We start from the raw sequence: 18,912 nt of genomic DNA on the forward strand, positions 1-18,912 counted from the left end.
AACTCTGCCACCTCCAGCTCTGTCTCCTGCTTTCTGGTCAGTGCCACCGTCTCCAACCCATATAACATAACTCTGTACTGTTGATCCCAAGTATTTAAAGTCATCCACCTTCACCAACTCTACTCCCTGCATCCTCACCATTCCACTGACCTCCCTCTCATTTGCACACATGTATTCTGTCATGTTCCTACTGACCTTCATTCCTCTCTTCTCTAGAGCATATCTCCACCTCTCCAGGGTCTCCTCAACCTGCTCCCTACTATTGCTACAAATCACAATGTCATCAGCAAATATCATAGTCCACAGGGACTCCTGTCTGTGTCTGTCAACCTGTCCATCATCATTGCAAATAAGAAAGGGCTCGGGGCTGATCCCTGATGTAATCCCACCTCCAACTTGAATGCATCCATCACTCCTACCACAGACCACACCACAGTCACACTTCCCTCGTTCATATCTGTACTTCTCTGCCACTCCCGACTTCCTCATACAATACCACAACTCCTCTCGAGGCACTCTGTCATATGCTTTCTCCAGGTCCACAAAGACGCAATGCAACTCCTTCTGGCCTTCTCTAAACTTCTCCATCAACATCCTCAGGGCAAACATTGCATCTGTGGTGCTCTTTCTTGGCATGAAACCATACTGCTGCTCACTAATCATCACCTCACTTCTTAACCTAGCTACCACTACTCTTTCCCATAGCTTCATGCTCTGGCTCATCAATTTTATTCCCCTGTAGTTACTGCAGTCCTGCACATCCCCCTTATTCTTAAATATCGGCACCAGTACACTTCTTCTACACTCCTCAGGCATCCTCTCACTTTCCAAGATTCCATTAAGCAATCTGGTTAAAAACTCCACTGCCATCTCTCCTAAACACCTCCATGATTCCATTGGTATGTCATCTGGACCAATGGCCTTTACATTTTTCATCCTCTTCAAAGCTGTCCTTACTTCCTCCTTGCTAATCCGTTGTACTTCCTGATTCACTATCTCCACAACATCCAACCTCTTCTCTCTCTCATTCTCTTCATTCATCGGCCTCTCAAAGTACTCTTTCAATCTGCTCAACACACTCTCCTCGCTTGTGAGTACATTTCAATCTTTATCCTTTATCACCCTAACCTGCTGCACATCTTTCCCAGCTCAGTCCCTCTGTCTAGCCAATCGGTACAAGTCCTTTTATCCCTCCTTAGTGTCCAACCTCTCATACAACTCATCATACGCCTTTTCTTTAGCCTTTGGCACCTCTCTCTTCACCTTGCGCCTTATCTCCTTGTACTCTTGTCTACTTTCTGCATCTCTCTGACTATCCCGCTTCTTCTTTGTCATCCTCTTCCTCTGTATACTCTCCTGTATTTCCTCATTCCACCACCAGGTTTCCTTTTCCTCCTTCCTCTTTCCAGATTTTTTTCCTTTCTGCTGTATGAGCAAAACCTCACATTTAATTAACATTGACCGTCACTTGTGACATGCCAGTACTTGTGCACTTCCAAGTCTTCCAAAGGGCTATCTGTATCGATTTGTGTAAACAGCACACATAACAAAACTTGTTTGTTACATTCTAATCTAAATCTAGCATATAAATTTAAGGAAAAAACAGAATCTTCCACCTGCTGGATCTGTCGACTTCACTTTTCATAAATGTCACATTTGTTTCTTACTGGATATTTAGCCTCCTTCCTTCTTTTTTTTGTCTTCAGACTGCTGTTGGATTCAAAGACATAGAAAACCCTTCCTCATCCTATGAAAAAACAAAGCCTATTGAGGCATGTAAGTACTTGAAACTGTGAATTAATGAAATCACAGATAAACTGGTTATTGCTAGAGGCCTAGGTGCCTTTGTTAATGGCTTCATAACAATATGTTCTGGTTTTATTTTTGTTTCTTTTTTCCTACTATTTTCTTCTTTTTTCTCTATTTTTAAATGCTAGCTCCCTGAAGACCTTTTACAGTAAACTAATAAAACTTGCTGGTACAAGTGAGCTGAAATTCTAGGCAACATTTTACATCACTATAGTTCAACTACATTAATCTTTCAGTAACTACTTACACATTTCTAATTCTCCCTACATACCTGATAGCGTTCTTCCAATACCATTAAAAACAAAAACTCAAAGACAATATTATATTTATATATATAGGGCGGCACGGTGGCGCAGTGGGTAGCGCTGCTGCCTTGCAGTTGGGAGACCTGGGGACCTGGGTTCGCTTCCCGGGTCCTCCCTGCGTGGAGTTTGCATGTTCTCCCCGTGTCTGCGTGGGTTTCCTCCGGGCGCTCCGGTTTCCTCCCACAGTCCAAAGACATGCAGGTTAGGTGGAATGGCGATTCTAAATTGTCCCTAGTGTGTGGGTGTGTTTGTGTGTGTCCTGCAGTGGGTTGGCACCCTGCCCAGGTTTGGTTCCTGCCTTGTGCCCTGTGTTGGCTGGGATTGGCTCCCGTGACCCTGTGTTCGTATTCAGCGGGTTGGAAAATGTATGTATGTATGTATGTATGTATATATATGTATTATATATACAATACATATATATATATATAATATATATATATATATACACAATACATATATAAAAATACATATATATACATGTATTGTATATATATGTATTGTGTATATATATATGTATATATATATATAGTATATATATATATATATATATATATATGTGTATATATGTATTGTGTATATATATATATATATATAGTGTATATATATATATATATATATATAGTATATATATATATATATTGTATATATAGTATATATATATATATATTGTATATATATATATATATATATATATATATATATATATATATATATATATATATATATATATATATATATATATAGTATATATATATATATATATATATATATATATATATATATAGTATATATATATATATATATATATATATATATACAGTATATATATATATATATATATATATATGGTTGAAATAGTTTACTGTCAAATAAATGCAAAGAGTACGCGACACGTGTTTCGCCCTCATTCTGGGCTCATCAGGCGTACACACTCCACTGCACTCCCTCTCGGGAATCGAACCTCGGACGTCAGTGCCAGTGTCGCGTACTCTTTGCATTTATTTGCATTTATTTGACAGTAAACTATTTCAACCATTCTATGATCTGCTCCTCACAAACTGAGGGCACCGTGGCGGATGTTAGCAGATTGCTGGCCAACCACAAGCGTTACCTGGTAGGTAACCACCCATACAATCAGATTGTGACACAGACTACGAATGCCGTGAATATATATATATATATATATATATATATATGGAAGAGAAGGTCTGTGATACGGTTTGCATATTTGCAGCTGGAGATCCACGAAGGGAGAAAAAAGAATCACGTATCATAAAATAGTTTTTTTTATTCCTGAGCTTTCAACCCCTATCAGGGGTCTTCATCAGAGGATAATGCTTAGACTTACAAGAATCAAAGGCAATATATAGCAACACATTCAGTGGGGGGTGGGTGGAGGTGACTAAGTCAGTATGATCAAGGTGGGGGGGGGGTTGTATAGTTTATTTATTGTGTACATGTTCTTCTTAAGTTGGCATATGCTGAATTTATGTCCAAGTGTCTGGTGATGGTGTTTTCATCTGATAGCCAAGACTCGGCCAACTCTCTGGCACTTTTAGTACTGGCCTTAAATTTTACTTTTACGTTGTCCCAGTTGAATGTGTGTCCTGTCGATTTAGTATGTGCATATATCAAAGATAGTGCGTCCTTTCTTCTGACGGCGTTGCGATGTTACTGTACACGTGTTGAGATTGTTTTTGACGTTTGTCCTATGTATACCGCTGAGCAAGATATATACTGTGTGTGTATATATATATATACACTGTATATATAGAGTGCATATATAGTCAAGGTAAACATGATAGTTTGTCTTACATAATTAATTTACAATGTTGGGCCAACAGGAGACCTAAAGGTAGCATCTTCAGAAATCAAACTTCTAGACCTGGTACACTGGGTTAAAATGAAACCAAACAGAAACCTCCCCATTCTCAAATATACACCCACCCCATCTCTTCCCCAACACATGCACAACCTTTCCCAGTGGGCTTGTTGGAGAACATTGTTATAACATTTTCTTTCTGTACTAGATATCTGTATTTTACATTGCATCAAGTTAAGCCTTAAACTTCAAAATCCTCATAGCTGCCACACATTAGTGTACTGGGCAATTGTTCATTTACTGTAAACACTAGATTCCCAGGCTATTATCTAGTCAGCTGTGGTCATTGTGCCAATGTTATTGCTTCTAACCTGGCAGCAAGAAGTGGAGCTGGAAGCCTTAAGGCACAGTTTGAAAACATGGCAAAGAAATCTGCAGAAGAGGATCACAAAAGAGCAGAGGAAGAGAGAGCAAGAAGAGAAGCAAGAGAGAAGAAGGAGAAAGAGGAAGCCAGTCGTTTCCAGCAGGTACTAAGAAAATAAGCTAACAGGATTGCACCAAGTCTTGACTTATTGGTTAGGTGGCCTTCTCAATGAGTGAGGACAGGGACAGTGCAACTTTTCCAGATAGAGAATAAGGCTGACCAACATGGACTTTACTCTGACAAGGAATCCATCCTATATTGCACTGAGACTGGAATGATTTGGATTACGGAGGGAAGGTGCTGACAGATAGATATGGAGGAAGTACTAACCTTGTACTTATTGGGTTAACTGTATTTTATACCAAATAAAGAGGAAGTTCTGAACAGATAAATTTTGCTTCTCACTGGCATACAAGAACCTCTGACTAGGGAAGTGCGGAAGCTGACTGAGTTATGAAAAAGAATCTCTCTGGCAAAGGGGACACTTAACTAAAAACGTTAAGTTTAAGTTTAAATTAAAAGAGCCAGTATGACACTTGTATGATGTAGATTTTATCACCATTTTTCAATTCTTCAGTCATCAAGCATTAGTATCACCCCAAGTCATGTTACTTATCCCTCATCATATTTCATTTTCAGTTTATGTTTTTTAACAAAACCTGATCACAGTTAACTAATAGATATGATTGTTATGGCTACGTAGTGGGATATATATATAAATAGCCAGTCAAAGTTAAAACATCGGTCTGTTAAAATACCAAATAAATATAATGACAAGTGACAATAAATACATGCTTAGTCAAAAGAGATAAGTCACAAAGTGAAGTGACATATAAGAACCAAAAGGTGGCATACAGTACAGTGTAACATGGTATAATACTTTGATGATGAAAGAAGTAAAAAATGACAAGGTCCTTAAATGGACACAATCCACTTGGAGCACTGACTGGTTAATGAACAGTACTGATTGGAAGAGGTTATAGCTGTAATACTCAATTATTTTTCACCTTTGTTGCTTTGTTAAAACTCTCCAGAAAGCTGATGAAGATAATACTGAAAAGCAGCCTGCACCTCCTCCACGTACCACACCTCCTACTCCACATGAGACAACTCCTCCTCCACGTACCACTCCTCCTCCTCGCACTACACCTCCCCCTGCTCGTGCTGCACCTCCTCCTGTGCCTCCTGCAAGAACACCACAGGTGGACCCAGATATGCCAATCAGAGGTCGTCCTCTACCCCACCCTGAAGAGGAATATGAACTAGAACCTTCCTATATGGATGCAGCACTGAAGGTAACCTTACAGTAGTGCAGGTCATCTTCATTCAGTAGCTGCAAATGCAGGGCCATCTACAGTAAGCTATCCATACTGTGGGTATAATGTCTTTCTACAAATATTGCATGGTTCCTCTAACATGAACGAACAAAGTCCAGGCTCCAGTTTGTAATTTTGTGTCTGTATTAAGTAAGCAGCCTTCACCTCAAAAAAGTTAGCAGTACTCTTTATCACTTTCACTCTTTTCAATATATTTTTCACAACTTGCTTATTTTTACTAGGAGCCTGTGTATGAAGATGATGATGATGAGCCTCCAGCTCTGCCACCACGCACAGACGTCCTACTAAAACCCAGCACTTCTGAGGAGAACCCTTATGAAGACCTTGGGAGCAGTTCCAGGGTGATTCCACAGGACACAGGAGACTATGAGGAATTTGGAGTGCCACCAGAGTTTGATGGAGAAGGTAAGATGGTGCTTGTGCAAGTAAAAAGTGTTATCATAGTACAGCATGATATGGCTTTGGGTCAAATCCAATGCAAGTTGCAAACTGCCACATTCTGACTGTTACCTGTACGACAATTTCATACTCAATGACTGGGTACGTACCCATGACATTTTCAATGTCAATCTCACACCATGTAAATCTGTTCCAAATGACTAGTCTGGAAACAATTATTACATTGTAGTATTCCTAAAGATTACAAAAATATATTCTACATAACAATTTATTGGCAAATCCATGCTGTCAATCCTGAATGACATATTATATCATATATGTTACTCCTACAGAATAACACATACATGTTGAGAGCCACTTCCACACTCAGTGAGGTACTTTGAGTTGAACAGTATTTTTACATATATGCTCCAAGTGACATCTGCTCAACTCATTGCACAGTCTTAAAATGTAATTTCTATGCTCTATCTTCTTTATTTTCCTATTGTTTTAAGATGCATTTTATGCTATCACTGTCCATAGTTTCATAATACATATTAAGTCTTTATACCTCTCTATTTGCATATCATCAAGATCTAGAAGACTTTGTATCGGAGCTCCTAATGACACAGAATATCTCAAACAGCTTGACTAGCCTTACCTATCAATGATGTCTGTTGCCTTACAGGTGCTGAAAATGACTATGAGGATGTGCATGAAAGTTTAACTGCAGTTGCACTGTATGACTACCAGGGAGGTATGTAGAAGCAAATTGCTGCCAATTCAGTAAAAAAAAACAAAAAAAAACAAAACAAAAACAAATCTGCTAGTCATAAAGTGGCACACCTTGTCTTTAGATCCCACTGTAAAAGTGCCAACAAATTAAGGATGGTTGGTTTCAGGAGCAGGAACAATGGTCATGAAAATGCGGCTGATAATGTTTTGATAGCATTGATAATGCAAGAATAGTTAGGGTTTATTTAACCAAGTGAAAAACTTGGTTAAGTAAGTGTAATGTTTGGCCCCAGATTCCTTATTGTATTGCACTAGCACAGTTTGGGCAGGACTAGTGCTCAGTGGTTTCCAAAACACAATTTGTATGCAATATGTAAACATGCTTCTGGCAGCTGTCTGGTGCCATCATTAAATCAGAAGGCCTCCCCTTGACTGTCTTCAGAGCACAAAGTGAATGCAACTTTTAGCCACTAGACTAAAATAATGCTGGCTTTCTGACCCCTGCACTCAATGTAATGTCATGTGGCAAATCCTAATAAACTCGGGAAGGCTGATTTTATTACAGAATCCTCTAGATCCAGGGGACAACTTCTAATGAGGTCTAAGAAGATCAGCACTGACTCTACTAGTAAGGAAGCTACAGCATGTCCAATAATGCAGCTTCTTTCAGTGAAGTCTATACAGCTAGTGAAAGTGCTCTTCTCTATAAGACTACCACATGTCTTGTCCAGAATACTGCATCCAGTGAATCTGTTGTATCACTGAGAATGCTCAACCAAGCAAGTCTGGCGGGCCCAACAAATATTTTGCAACAGAATGAAACTTCTATACCTAAAAGCTGCTGGCATTCCCATTTACATCATCCCTCCCAGAAGAGCTGTCACCTCTAGTTTTGTTTTATGACAAACTCATTTTGTAAAACATTGTATATCCTTGGCATACCATTCATCACTTTTATTCTTGTTTATTCACAGAGGGTAATGATGAGATCTCCTTCAATCCAGGTGATATTATATATGAAATAGAGATGGTCGATGAGTCCTGGTGGAAAGGGAAGTGCCATGGTCTAGTGGGGCTTTTTCCTGCCTCATATGTGGAATTAAAATGAAGATGCTACATGCAACTGTTGTTCTTTGTTTCTGTTGGCCTTTTCTACCCAGGCCATCTCATGTCTATTGCCGCAGATTTAAGGTTGCTAGCTGAAAACCTCGTGCCTCACTGGATTTAATCCCTGAGCTGCTTCATCTGGTGCCAATGTAATGAAATCATGGTAATAGTGAGATGTACATCTAAAAATTCTGAGACTGAAATATAAATTGCAAATACGCTGAAAAATATATGGTAATCAACACTTTAGTGCACTGCCAGAATCAATTAACTTTTTCACAAGGCTATGCCTCTCAATTGTTTGAATAAAAAGTCTAGCTTAATCCTTTGTCATTGCTATCTTCCTTCTTTCAGATGAGCTCCACTTTCTCTTTTAAATGTAGGATGTAATCTGAAAGACTGTCATGTCAATGCACTACGTGACACATTTACATAGCAAGGGCTCTTTTTGGTGTCAACATTTTTTAGCAACAATCACCAATGCAAGATGTCCACTGGCCTTAATGACCCTACACTAGATTAAGCTGATTAGAGAATGGCATGAGATTAATTTTACTATTGGATGTAACTTCGTTTACAGTTGTGGGATTATATGTAACCTGCCATTCAATCTCTGACCATGTGAGGGCAGCAAAACACATTATTACCACAAATTATTGCCAAACTATAAAGAAATCATCCATTTCTGTCACAGAGCGTTTAGGCTCCTAATTGAAAAAGGAGGGTTGGGGACCCAAAGAACTGGACAGACTTCTCTGTACATGACACAGTCTGTGATATTAAATTTGTCTATAAACAAAATGTTTACTTTAGCATTTGGAGTCACCCAGAATGTGTGCACTTTCAATAACACTTTGGTCCCATCTTAGACAATGAACACTAGAAAATTATTGGTCCATGATGTGCAAACTACTCTGGTCAATGGAGACATCTCTGACCAATAACAAATCCTGCATCTTAAATCTAATCTTACTGATAAACTGCACAAATTGACCTTTGGGAGGTAATAAATTAACACCCCAAACAATAAACTAATGTCTTTCTCTTCTCCAATGAACTTTTGAACTTGACAAAGAAAAAAAATAATGCTATGACTATTAGAAGATATATGTTCAGATCTGTTTGACACTAGGAGCATAAAACCTTACACCTAAGAGCAAAGCAGTGTGAAATATGACAACACATCTAAGGAATGTTTTGAAGGGTGGTATGTAATACAGGGAAACCCTGAGCAAAGTGTACTCAACCTTCAAGCAAGAGTGAATGAGGAAGGTTGGTTTGGGCTGGATGTGTAGTAACGTTAAAATTCATGTTTCTCTTTAACCCTTGATGACAGTATTCAAACCAGGCATAAAGAAAACCCTGCTAACAACATTGTTTCCTGTACAAGTATTAAGCATGCTTCTTCTTGCATCTGTCTCAGGGGCCCTTTCTCTCACCTAGTAAGACTTTAATTTTACACTCCAAATGGGGTCCACATGTCTGTGCTGAGGGATTGCTGCACGAAGACCTGTAACAATCATTAAACCCCACTTTTCACATACAGTATTCATTAATGAGAATACATCCTGAAGGACTGCCAGCCTGGACTGTTGCTCTAAAAGCACAAGAATAAAACAACAAAATGTGACAAATAAAAATAGATTATTCAGACCATTACCTTTAATGCATATCTTGTTATCTAATAATTATGTTCCATTATCAAATCCAGATATGTTCACTATTTAATTAGAAATACAAGTGATGGATCAGCATTATTGCTACCTTTGAGAATTTAAAGATCTGAATTATGTCCCACATAGGATGTTCTTCCTAGAAGCAAATTCCTTTTAAACCAGGAATGCATTTGGTTTCTCTTCTCTACTTAGCTTCTACAGCTGCCATGCCTTTATGCACACGATAGGGGATGCACAAACCAGTGTGTTTCTTTGTGCCGGTCCCACACCCCGATAAATGGGCAGGGTTATGTCAGGGAGGGCATCCGGTGTAAAATTTTGCCAAATCAATATGCGGACAACAATACAAATTTCCATACTGGATCGGTCGAGCCCCAGGTTAACAATGACCACCACCAGTACTGTTAGCCAACAGGGTGCTGGCGGAAATTGGGCTACTGTTGGCCAAAGAAGAAGAAGGAGAAGAAGAGGGGGGACACGTGTCCGGAGGCAGGAGGAGAGGAGGAAAGTAAAGAGAGTGGAACTGAGGGTAGGAACTTTGAATGTTGGCAGTACGACTGGTAAGGGGAGAGAGTTAGCAGATATGATGGAGACAAGGAAAGTTGATATATTGTGCGCGCAAGAGACCAAATGGAAGAGGAGTTAGGCCAGGTGGATTGGAGGTGGATTCAACTTGTTCCATCATGGTGTGGATGGGAGGAGAAATGGAGTAGGAGTTATTCTGAAGGAACAGTATGTCAAGAGTGTTTTGGAGGTGGAAAGAGTGTCAGGCAGAGTAATGATTATGAAGCTGGAAACTGGAAGTGTGATGATGAATGTTGTTAGTACATATGCACTGCAAGCTGGGTGTGCAATGGGTGGGAAAGAAGATTTTTGGAGTGAGTTGGATGAAGTGATGAACAGTGTACCCAAGGGACAGAAAGTGGGGATTGCATGCAGATTTCAATGGGCATGTTGGTGAAGGGAACAGTGGAGACAAGGAGGTGATGGGTAGGTATGGTGTCAAGGAGAGGAATGAAGGTCAGAGGATAGTGGATTTTGCCAAAAGGATGGACATGATTGTGGTGAATACATATTTTAAGAAGAGGGAGGAACATAGGGTTACGTACAAGAGTGGAGGAAGATGCACACAGGTAGATTACATTCTATGCAGAACAGTTGATCTGTAGGAGATTGAAGACTGCAAAGTGGTGGCAGGGGAAATTGTAGTTAAACAGCATAGGATGGTGGTCTGTAGGATGACGACGGAGATCAAGAAGAGGAAGAGAGCGAGGGCAGAGCCAAGGATCAAATGGTGGAAGTTGAAAAAGGAAGACTGCAAGGTTGAGTTTAGGGAGGAGGTGAGACAGGCACTGGGTGGCAGTGAAGAGTTACCAGACAGCTGGCAAACTACAGCAGATGTAGTAAGGGTGACAGCAAGAAGGGTGCTTGGCGTGACATCTGGAAAGAGGAGGGAGGAAAAGGAAACCTGGTGGTGGAATGAGGAAATACAGGAGAGTATACAGAGGAAGAGGATGGCAAAGAAGAAGTGGGATAGTCAGAGAGATGCAGAAAGTAGACGAGAGTACAAGGAGATAAGGCGCAAGGTGAAGAGAGAGGTGGAGATGGCTAAAGAAAAGGCATATGATGAGTTGTATGAGAGGTTGGACACTAAGGAGGGAGAAAAGGACCTGTACTGATTGGCTAGACAGAGGGACTGAGCTAGGAAAGATGTGCAGCAGGTTAGGGTGATAAAGGATAAAGATGGAAATGTACTCACAAGCGAGGAGAGTGTGTTGAGCAGATGGAAAGAGTACTTTGAGAGGCTGATGAATGAAGAGAACGAGAAAGAGAAGCGGTTGGATGATGTGGAGATACTGAATCAGGAAGTGCAATGGATTAGCAAGGAGGAGTGCAGGCAGGGTGGAATGGGTGGAGAAGAATGTCAGGAGTAATTTGTGACAGACGGGTATCAGCAAGAGTGAAAGGGGAGGTCTACAGGATGGTAGTGAGACCAGCTATGTTAAACGTGTTGGAGACGGTGGCATTGACCAGAAAGCAGGAGAGATAGCAGAGTTAAAGATGCTAAGATTCGCACTGGGTGTGACGAGGATGGATCGGATTAGAAATGAGTACATTAGAGGGTCAGCTCAAGTTGGACGGTTGGGAGATAAAGTCAGAGAGGCGAGATTATGTTGGTTTGGTTATGTGCAGAGAAGAGATGCTGAGTATATTGGGAAAAGGATGTTAAAGATAGAGCTGCCAGGCAAAAGAAAAAGAGGAATGTCTAAGAGGAGGTTTATGGATGTGGTGAGAGAGGACATGCAGGTGATGGGTGTTAAAGAACAAGATGCAGAGGACAGAAAGATATGGAAGAAGATGATCCACTGTGGCAACCCCTAACGGGAGCAGCAGAAAGAAGAAGAAAAGTGTCCAGATGCAGGTTGCAATAATGCCCTCTTGTGGTGCAAAAGGGTGAGCTCAGTAAAAAAGAAACTGTCTTCTTAAGCCTAAATATATTCTCTTTGTTCTAGACTGAATTCAGTTACAACAGGGAAGCCTGGTATAAACGACAAGACTAACAGGACTTTTAATCAGCCTGACAAAAAGGACATTGTTCAAAACAGCTTTTTAGACTGAACTGTTAAAACCTTAATATTAATTAATAATTACTAATAATAGATATTTAGATTGCACTTTTCTAACCCACTCAAAGCATTTTATATAGATATTGGGAAACCACTTCAACCACCACCAATCTGCAGATGATGCAATGGCAGCTATTCTTGTTTCAGTATGCTTATGACACATCAGCTATTATGTGAAGTGGTGAGAGAGATATTTAGCCAATAATGGTCAGAGGAGGATTAGGGGGCCCATAATGACCAGGGAGGGCATGGTTGGCAGTTTATCCAGGACATCAGGAAACATTTAATAGATAAAAGATGCCCAGGAACCTTTAATGACCACATAGAGTCAGGACCTCAGTTTTACATCACATTCGAAAGGCAGTGCCAGTTTTTACAGCACAGTGTCCCGTCACTGCACTGGGACATTGGGATTCACAGACAAGTGCCCCCTGATGGCCTCACCAACACCTTTTCCAGCAGCAACCCAAGCTTTTTCTTAGATGGTCTCCCGTTCAAGTAGTGGTTGGGGCCAAACAAACTTCAAGTGGATTTATCTTTTCTTAAGTGCAGGTGATATGGCTAATGAGAAAGCTAACTCTTAGCTTCTCACATCTGCCAAGCCATTTCCCCAGTTGGTAACAAATGACATTTGACTTGTATCCATTTTGAAAAACAATTTCCTGTTCAACAGTTGACTTCCCATGTTACCCAAATGATTGCTAATTTAAAATTGACTCAGTTTGCTCTGGGGTCACCTCTTGGCTCTTTCAGCTCAGCTAAAATTAATGACCTTTAGATAGATAGATAGAGCAACACCTCCTAGTTTTAATTGGGAGATCCCAATGTTTATGTTTACCTTTGACACCTCCGTATTTAAGGACTGGGCTTCCATGCAAATTGATTCTTCTCGTACACTCACTCTATATGTTCTGAGATATATATATATATATATATATATATATATATATATATATATATATATATATATATATATAATGTTCTGCCCAGGAGCATCCGGAATTCTTGAGTTCATTTACTGGCTGAATGTGCTGACAAATGATTTGCGAGTTTTGCTTTAACTAGGAAAAAAATGCCCGGTCAGAGCAGCTGTCATGTGAAGGTCAAGGAGTGGGCCGTTCAGGAAATCTTTGCTAGACTGGACTTTTTTGGATGGCTGTTTACTCTGTAAGTTTTGCACGATTCTCTGCTCCACTGATAAGACTGGCTCCTGGGAAGTCAGGCATCAGCTGTAGTTACTGACAGACCAGATCCCAGAGCCTAGCAGCTAGTAGCCAGAAAGGCCCCTTCTCATTCCTTGTACTTCCCCATGCTCTCTAGTTCCTGACATCTCATGAGAGAAGGCCAGAACTTCCGGCTGGGGACATGTGTGTGGCGTGGACTAACCAGCTGTCTGGGACTCTAATGTTTATGTGAAAGCGCTATAAAAATAAGCACTTCCTTCCTTAACAATGTGTGGCTTTTCCTTCTGAGGAAAAGCTTTCTTTTATTATATGAAAGCCCACATGTCTCAAAGCGCTTTATTACGGGGTTGACAATGTGGGAGAAGTCGCATTTTAATGCACAAGCTTAAGGCGCCACATAATAACTATACTGTACAGATAAACAATGAAGGCGGGCAAGGCGCTTCAATATCCAACAAGGCCACCTCCTGAACATGTCAGTCAAATACAGCGTGGTCTGAACAGATTAGAAAATCTCTGATTAAAAAACAAAACCCAGCTTTCGAAATTAGAAAATATGTAGGCCTACATGAGACTGACATTTGCTGGCATACCTTGGCAGTTTTCGATAAGACGACATTTGAGCTCTTCGTCCAGCAGCAGCACGCCAACAGCTTTCACTGATTCGGCCCCGCCTACCTGCCCTCACCTCACTCCCGCGCCAATGCCATGAGCCTTGCGCGGGTACGAAGGAGCCTGCGAGCTACCGTCTTGTTCTGTTCTCTTTCGTTATGTTGTTTTTCATCCTTTGAAAAATGTGACCTTTCGATGAATGCGGGCTGCTTTGCGATAGTCTCGATGTATACTAACATGTCACACAGAGTTCGTACGGACATATAACTTCAGTTTAAGAAAAAAACACACGGACAGCGGATTTTATGCTACCGGTAACTGCAAACCAAAATCAAAAATGGGAATGCAAATATGGGCCATTTTCGCCTTCTAATGCACAAATGGGAACGCATATTTACAGGATCGCCTTGACATCCTTGTTGCCAGGACAGAACCTTAGATTCAGCATCAATTCAGTTTACAAAGTGAACTTCAATCGTCTGTTTTTGGACACTTTTTTCCCCAGCACGGCGTCACAAAGAGACAGATTGTGAAGTGATTAGTCGTATTGTTACCGAAAGGCCGGTCTCCAACCGAAGACCTCAGCACAACTACAGGCGTATCCCATAATGAGTCACTTTTCAAACCAGGGTTACCTGCTGTGTCACGTGGTGACTCAGCGCCATTTAACTCGGAGTGTCCTTTAAACATCACAGTAAATCTCATTCATTAGATAGGGGAGTATGTCATGTTTTATCAGTCCATTTGATCAAGGTACCAGCATTGGGCTGGGCAAAACTCAACTGCAATTTTAAAAAGTCATCTTTTTTCTGTAAAGTATGACAACTTTATCGTATTGGATGGCTCAATGCCATTTAACAATTTACGGTACTCTTTAAACTCCAAAGCATATCCCGTTTACTAGGGTGTCACCCAGACACCCTCACTGTGCCAGACAAAACTCTACTGCAACTTAACAAAGACATCTTTTTTTTTTAAATTAAGGTGACCCAACACCATTTGACCCTTTACAGTGCCCTTTAAATATCACAGTAAATCCTACACGTTAGATATGGGAAATGTGCCTATATTAACCAGTCCATTTCATTCATGTTCCTGCATCGGGCTGGGCAAAACTCAACCACAACTTAACAATGCCATCTTTCTTTTCTCAAAACTGTGAATAGTATAGCGTCACTTTGAGCACCACATAGAATAGTAATGTCTTAAAATCATTTAAGCTATTTACCCTTGAATATCATTATCATTTTGTAAATAAACTAGAGTTTTGCATAGGTATTGCAAATCAAGGCAAACACATACACGTCTGCTGCAGTTTTTACCCAAACCCAACTATACTTGCTGCATTTTTATATTTGTTCATACTACACTCATACAATAGATTTCCATTTCCTGAGGTATACAACTATTTGTTGTATCTTAATAAACAAAGTAACCAGTCCTCAGTAAACTATAGATGGTTGTGTCGAAATTTGTTTTTCTTAACTTTGCAAAAAGTGTTTTTTAGGCACTGATTGTACACAAATCAAGTTCTCATGGGCTCCCCCCACCCCGCCAAAGATGTGCAAGTTAGGCTTGATTACTGATACTGAAGTGCCCTGTGCTGAGTGAGTATGTGTGCCCTGTAGATTGGATACCCCATCTAGAGTTCCTTCTAGTGTGACGCCTACTACTGTAGGACTGGTTCCTGAGCTTTACATACCTGTACTGGAGGAAATGGATAGACAGAGGGGGCTGGTCAGTCTCATGGTCTGGAACCCGTACAGATTTTATTTTTTTTTTTCTCTCCGGCTGTCTGGAGTTTTTTTTTTTTTTTTTTCTGTCCCCCCTGGCCATTGGACCTTACTCTTACTCTATGTTAATTAGTGTTGTCTTATTTTAATTCTTACGTTGTCTTTTATTTTTCTTTTCTTCATCATGTAAAGCACTTTGAGCCACATTATTTGTATGAAAATGTGCTATATAAATAAATGTTGTTGTTGTTGAAAGAAAATGAAGGTGGCCCAATACCATTTAACTATTTAACCATTTATAGTGTTCTTTAAACATCACAGTAAATTTTATGCATTAGATATGGGAAATGTGGCTACTTTGCCAGTCTATTTCACCCATGTTACCGCATTGGGTTGGGCAAAACCCAACCCAAACTTAACAAAGGCATCTTTCTTTTCTCAAAACTGTGAAAATTAGGATGGCCCGATTCTATTTAACCTTCTGTAGTGCTCATTAAACATTATTGTCCCATTCATTAGACATGAAAGTTTGACAACTTTGCCAGACAACCTGACCCATGGAACCGTGTTGGGCTGGGCAAAACACAACTCTGATTTAACAAAGGCATTTGTCTTGCTGTTAATGTAAAATAAGTAACTGCTTTGTACACACTGTGTGAATAAGTAGCTGGCTGGAAGCAAATAATGAGCTGTGAATAAGTAGATAACTTCAGCCTAGTCTAAACCCTAAGCTGACCTTGGGCCCTTCCACTGGGATCCCATTAATAATCAGCAACATGTTCTGTGGAATACTGACCCAATTGGAGATTAGAATAACTTGACTGTGTCTTTTACAAAGTGTTTATGCATGAGATTAACATCATCAGCATCAGAGGACTAACAAATTGTTTGATGTCTACCAGCAGATTACCATATGGATGGATAATTGAGTGGCTTTCTTTTTGTTGATCCTCTGGGACAGGGGATATACATACACTACCAGTCCAAAGTCTAGAAAAGAAAGAAATGTACATGTCTGTGATAGAAACTGATATCTTTTTTATCAATCCTCTTCTTCTTCTTCTTTCAGCTGCTCCCAATTAGGGGTTGCCACAGTGGATCATCCAAAATTGTTGTCCGCATATTGATTTGTAATATACCGTTAAATTGATTTTAAAATATAATTGACACGACAAATCTTTCTAATGACTATTACTGCCTGAAATTACTGATTTTTAATTTATTTTTCACATATGATTGCATCTCTCATTTTCAACAGCTATTCCATCAGTGTCCTAATGGTCAACTTCTTTAGGTTATCCTTAAATGTCATGTATAAATGTTAATTGTTTATTTGTGAAACCTTTGTAATTGCATTAGCACCACTGAAACCTGTTATTGTGTTCACTTGGGTTGCAAGGTATTGGAATTACTGAAGTTCAATTATGGAGTATTGGCCTTACGCAGTGTTTCTCCAACCTTGGTCCTGTGCCTGCAGGTTTTTGTTCCAACCAGATTCCTAATCAGTGACAACACCTGATAGCACTGATCTCATTTAACTAGCTGGTATTATTTTTCTTTTATTTGACATTCAGAAAAGCACAGCAGCATGATTTTTACATTTATAAGACATTTATAAATGCAGTTTCTGTTTTTGCTATAGATTTAAATGCTTAACTCTCTTTTGTAGATTTCATTATATTTTGCCCTTTCTCTGTGCAGTTTTTCCCCTTCGTTGTATCTTATTAATGACAATTAAAAACGAGCAGAGCAGACACGCTAGCAAACGCAACTGAATAATCAAAGGCTGAAAGTACTTTAGCATCAGACCCATAAGTGAATAATGGATTAATTAAACAATTAGAACACCTAGAAAAGTAGAATGAAAATCAAGATGAAAATAATGTTAAAAAGAAAAAAAAATACATTATTTCCATATAACTGCTTGGTACATTTTAATATATATATATATTTTTTAGCAAATTTATTTTTCTAATTTCTATATTGTTCCCAAAACACAGAACTTGGGAAATATCAGTTCACTCAGTTAGCCCAGGAGTCCAATTAAAAACAGAAGCTGGTTGGAACAAAAACCTGCAGCGATAGGGGGGCTACAGGACTGAGGTTGGGAAACACTCTGCCTTAGAGGCAGAGTTTCAAAGAAAAAAACCACCTGAAACTGGCAAATAAAAAGAATGGTTAAAGTGGGCAAATGAACACAGACATTGGATGGAAGATGACCGAAAAAGCATATTATGGTCAGCATCCTAACGCTATCTTTTCTCTGTCACAGATGACACTGGTCTCGTGAGAGTATTTAAAGAAGAAGCCAATTGGAGACCTGTAAGGTGTTTGTTTCTCAAACCGCAGATTCATTTTCCTCTTCTGCATTTTTTTTCCCCATCTTGGCCTTCCTCTTCTTTATCTTTGCTGATTAGATCTAGTTTGCCATCTTCTCTCAAGACAGTAACAGACACCTTTGTATGAAATCTTCAGTTTGTTGGCAGTCTGTCACATAGAACAACATTCATTCTACAATAAATAAATCTTAATACATAATTCGCCAACCTCCTCACTCACTCACTCACTCACTCACTCACTCACTCACTCACTCACTCACTCACTCACTCACGTCCGTCCGAAGCCGAATGCGCAGTCACCTTCTGCGCATGTCCGAAGCCGAATGCACAGTCGCCTTCTGCACAGCTGCCCGAAAAATCTTACGAGACCGACATCGCGGCAGGCGGTGGATTTATGGCTGCGAAAATTCAAAGAGAAAGGCGACTTTGATTAAAGCTCTAGAGGCCTGAAAGGCGATTTTGACTACAGCTCGAGGCCTAATTACGCATTCTGATTCAATTACGCATTCAGTCAATACACCTATATCAGGTTTGTGGTGCTTATACTTATTACTATTCCACTCATGCCCGTTTCATCTTACGTTGTCGAAACGGGCTCTTTGTCTAGTAAATACATAAATAGCATCAGAGATTTTGAGAAAGCTGTTTCATTTTTGAACTCAGAAATGAATTTTAGGAATGCCATTACTTTGTAAACCAAGTGAACAAAATAACAGTTTTCAGCATTGCCGATACAATTACAAGGTTTCTTTAATAACCAATTAGCATTTTAAACTACTCTGCAGCCATAGGTGAAAAATAATAATCTGTAATAACCAAGTAGA

The 18,912-nt window shown here is 39.7% G+C and overlaps 1 protein-coding gene across 1 annotated transcript in view; it reads left to right on the forward strand.

Annotated features, from left to right (window-relative positions):
* hcls1 (hematopoietic cell-specific Lyn substrate 1) overlaps positions 1 to 8,245 on the forward strand; it is a 35,071-nt gene extending 26,826 nt beyond the window's left edge. The window contains exons 11-16 of the mRNA XM_051922577.1: positions 1,707 to 1,776; positions 4,315 to 4,463; positions 5,395 to 5,655; positions 5,919 to 6,102; positions 6,764 to 6,832; positions 7,785 to 8,245. Of these exons, the coding sequence (XP_051778537.1) occupies positions 1,707 to 1,776; positions 4,315 to 4,463; positions 5,395 to 5,655; positions 5,919 to 6,102; positions 6,764 to 6,832; positions 7,785 to 7,918 (867 nt within the window). The 3' untranslated portion in view covers positions 7,919 to 8,245. The remainder of the gene's footprint in view (positions 1 to 1,706; positions 1,777 to 4,314; positions 4,464 to 5,394; positions 5,656 to 5,918; positions 6,103 to 6,763; positions 6,833 to 7,784) is intronic.
* Positions 8,246 to 18,912: the final 10,667 nt, after the last annotated feature.

This window comes from Erpetoichthys calabaricus, chromosome 1, assembly GCF_900747795.2.
Source record: "Erpetoichthys calabaricus chromosome 1, fErpCal1.3, whole genome shotgun sequence".
NCBI classification, from domain to species: domain Eukaryota; kingdom Metazoa; phylum Chordata; class Cladistia; order Polypteriformes; family Polypteridae; genus Erpetoichthys; species Erpetoichthys calabaricus.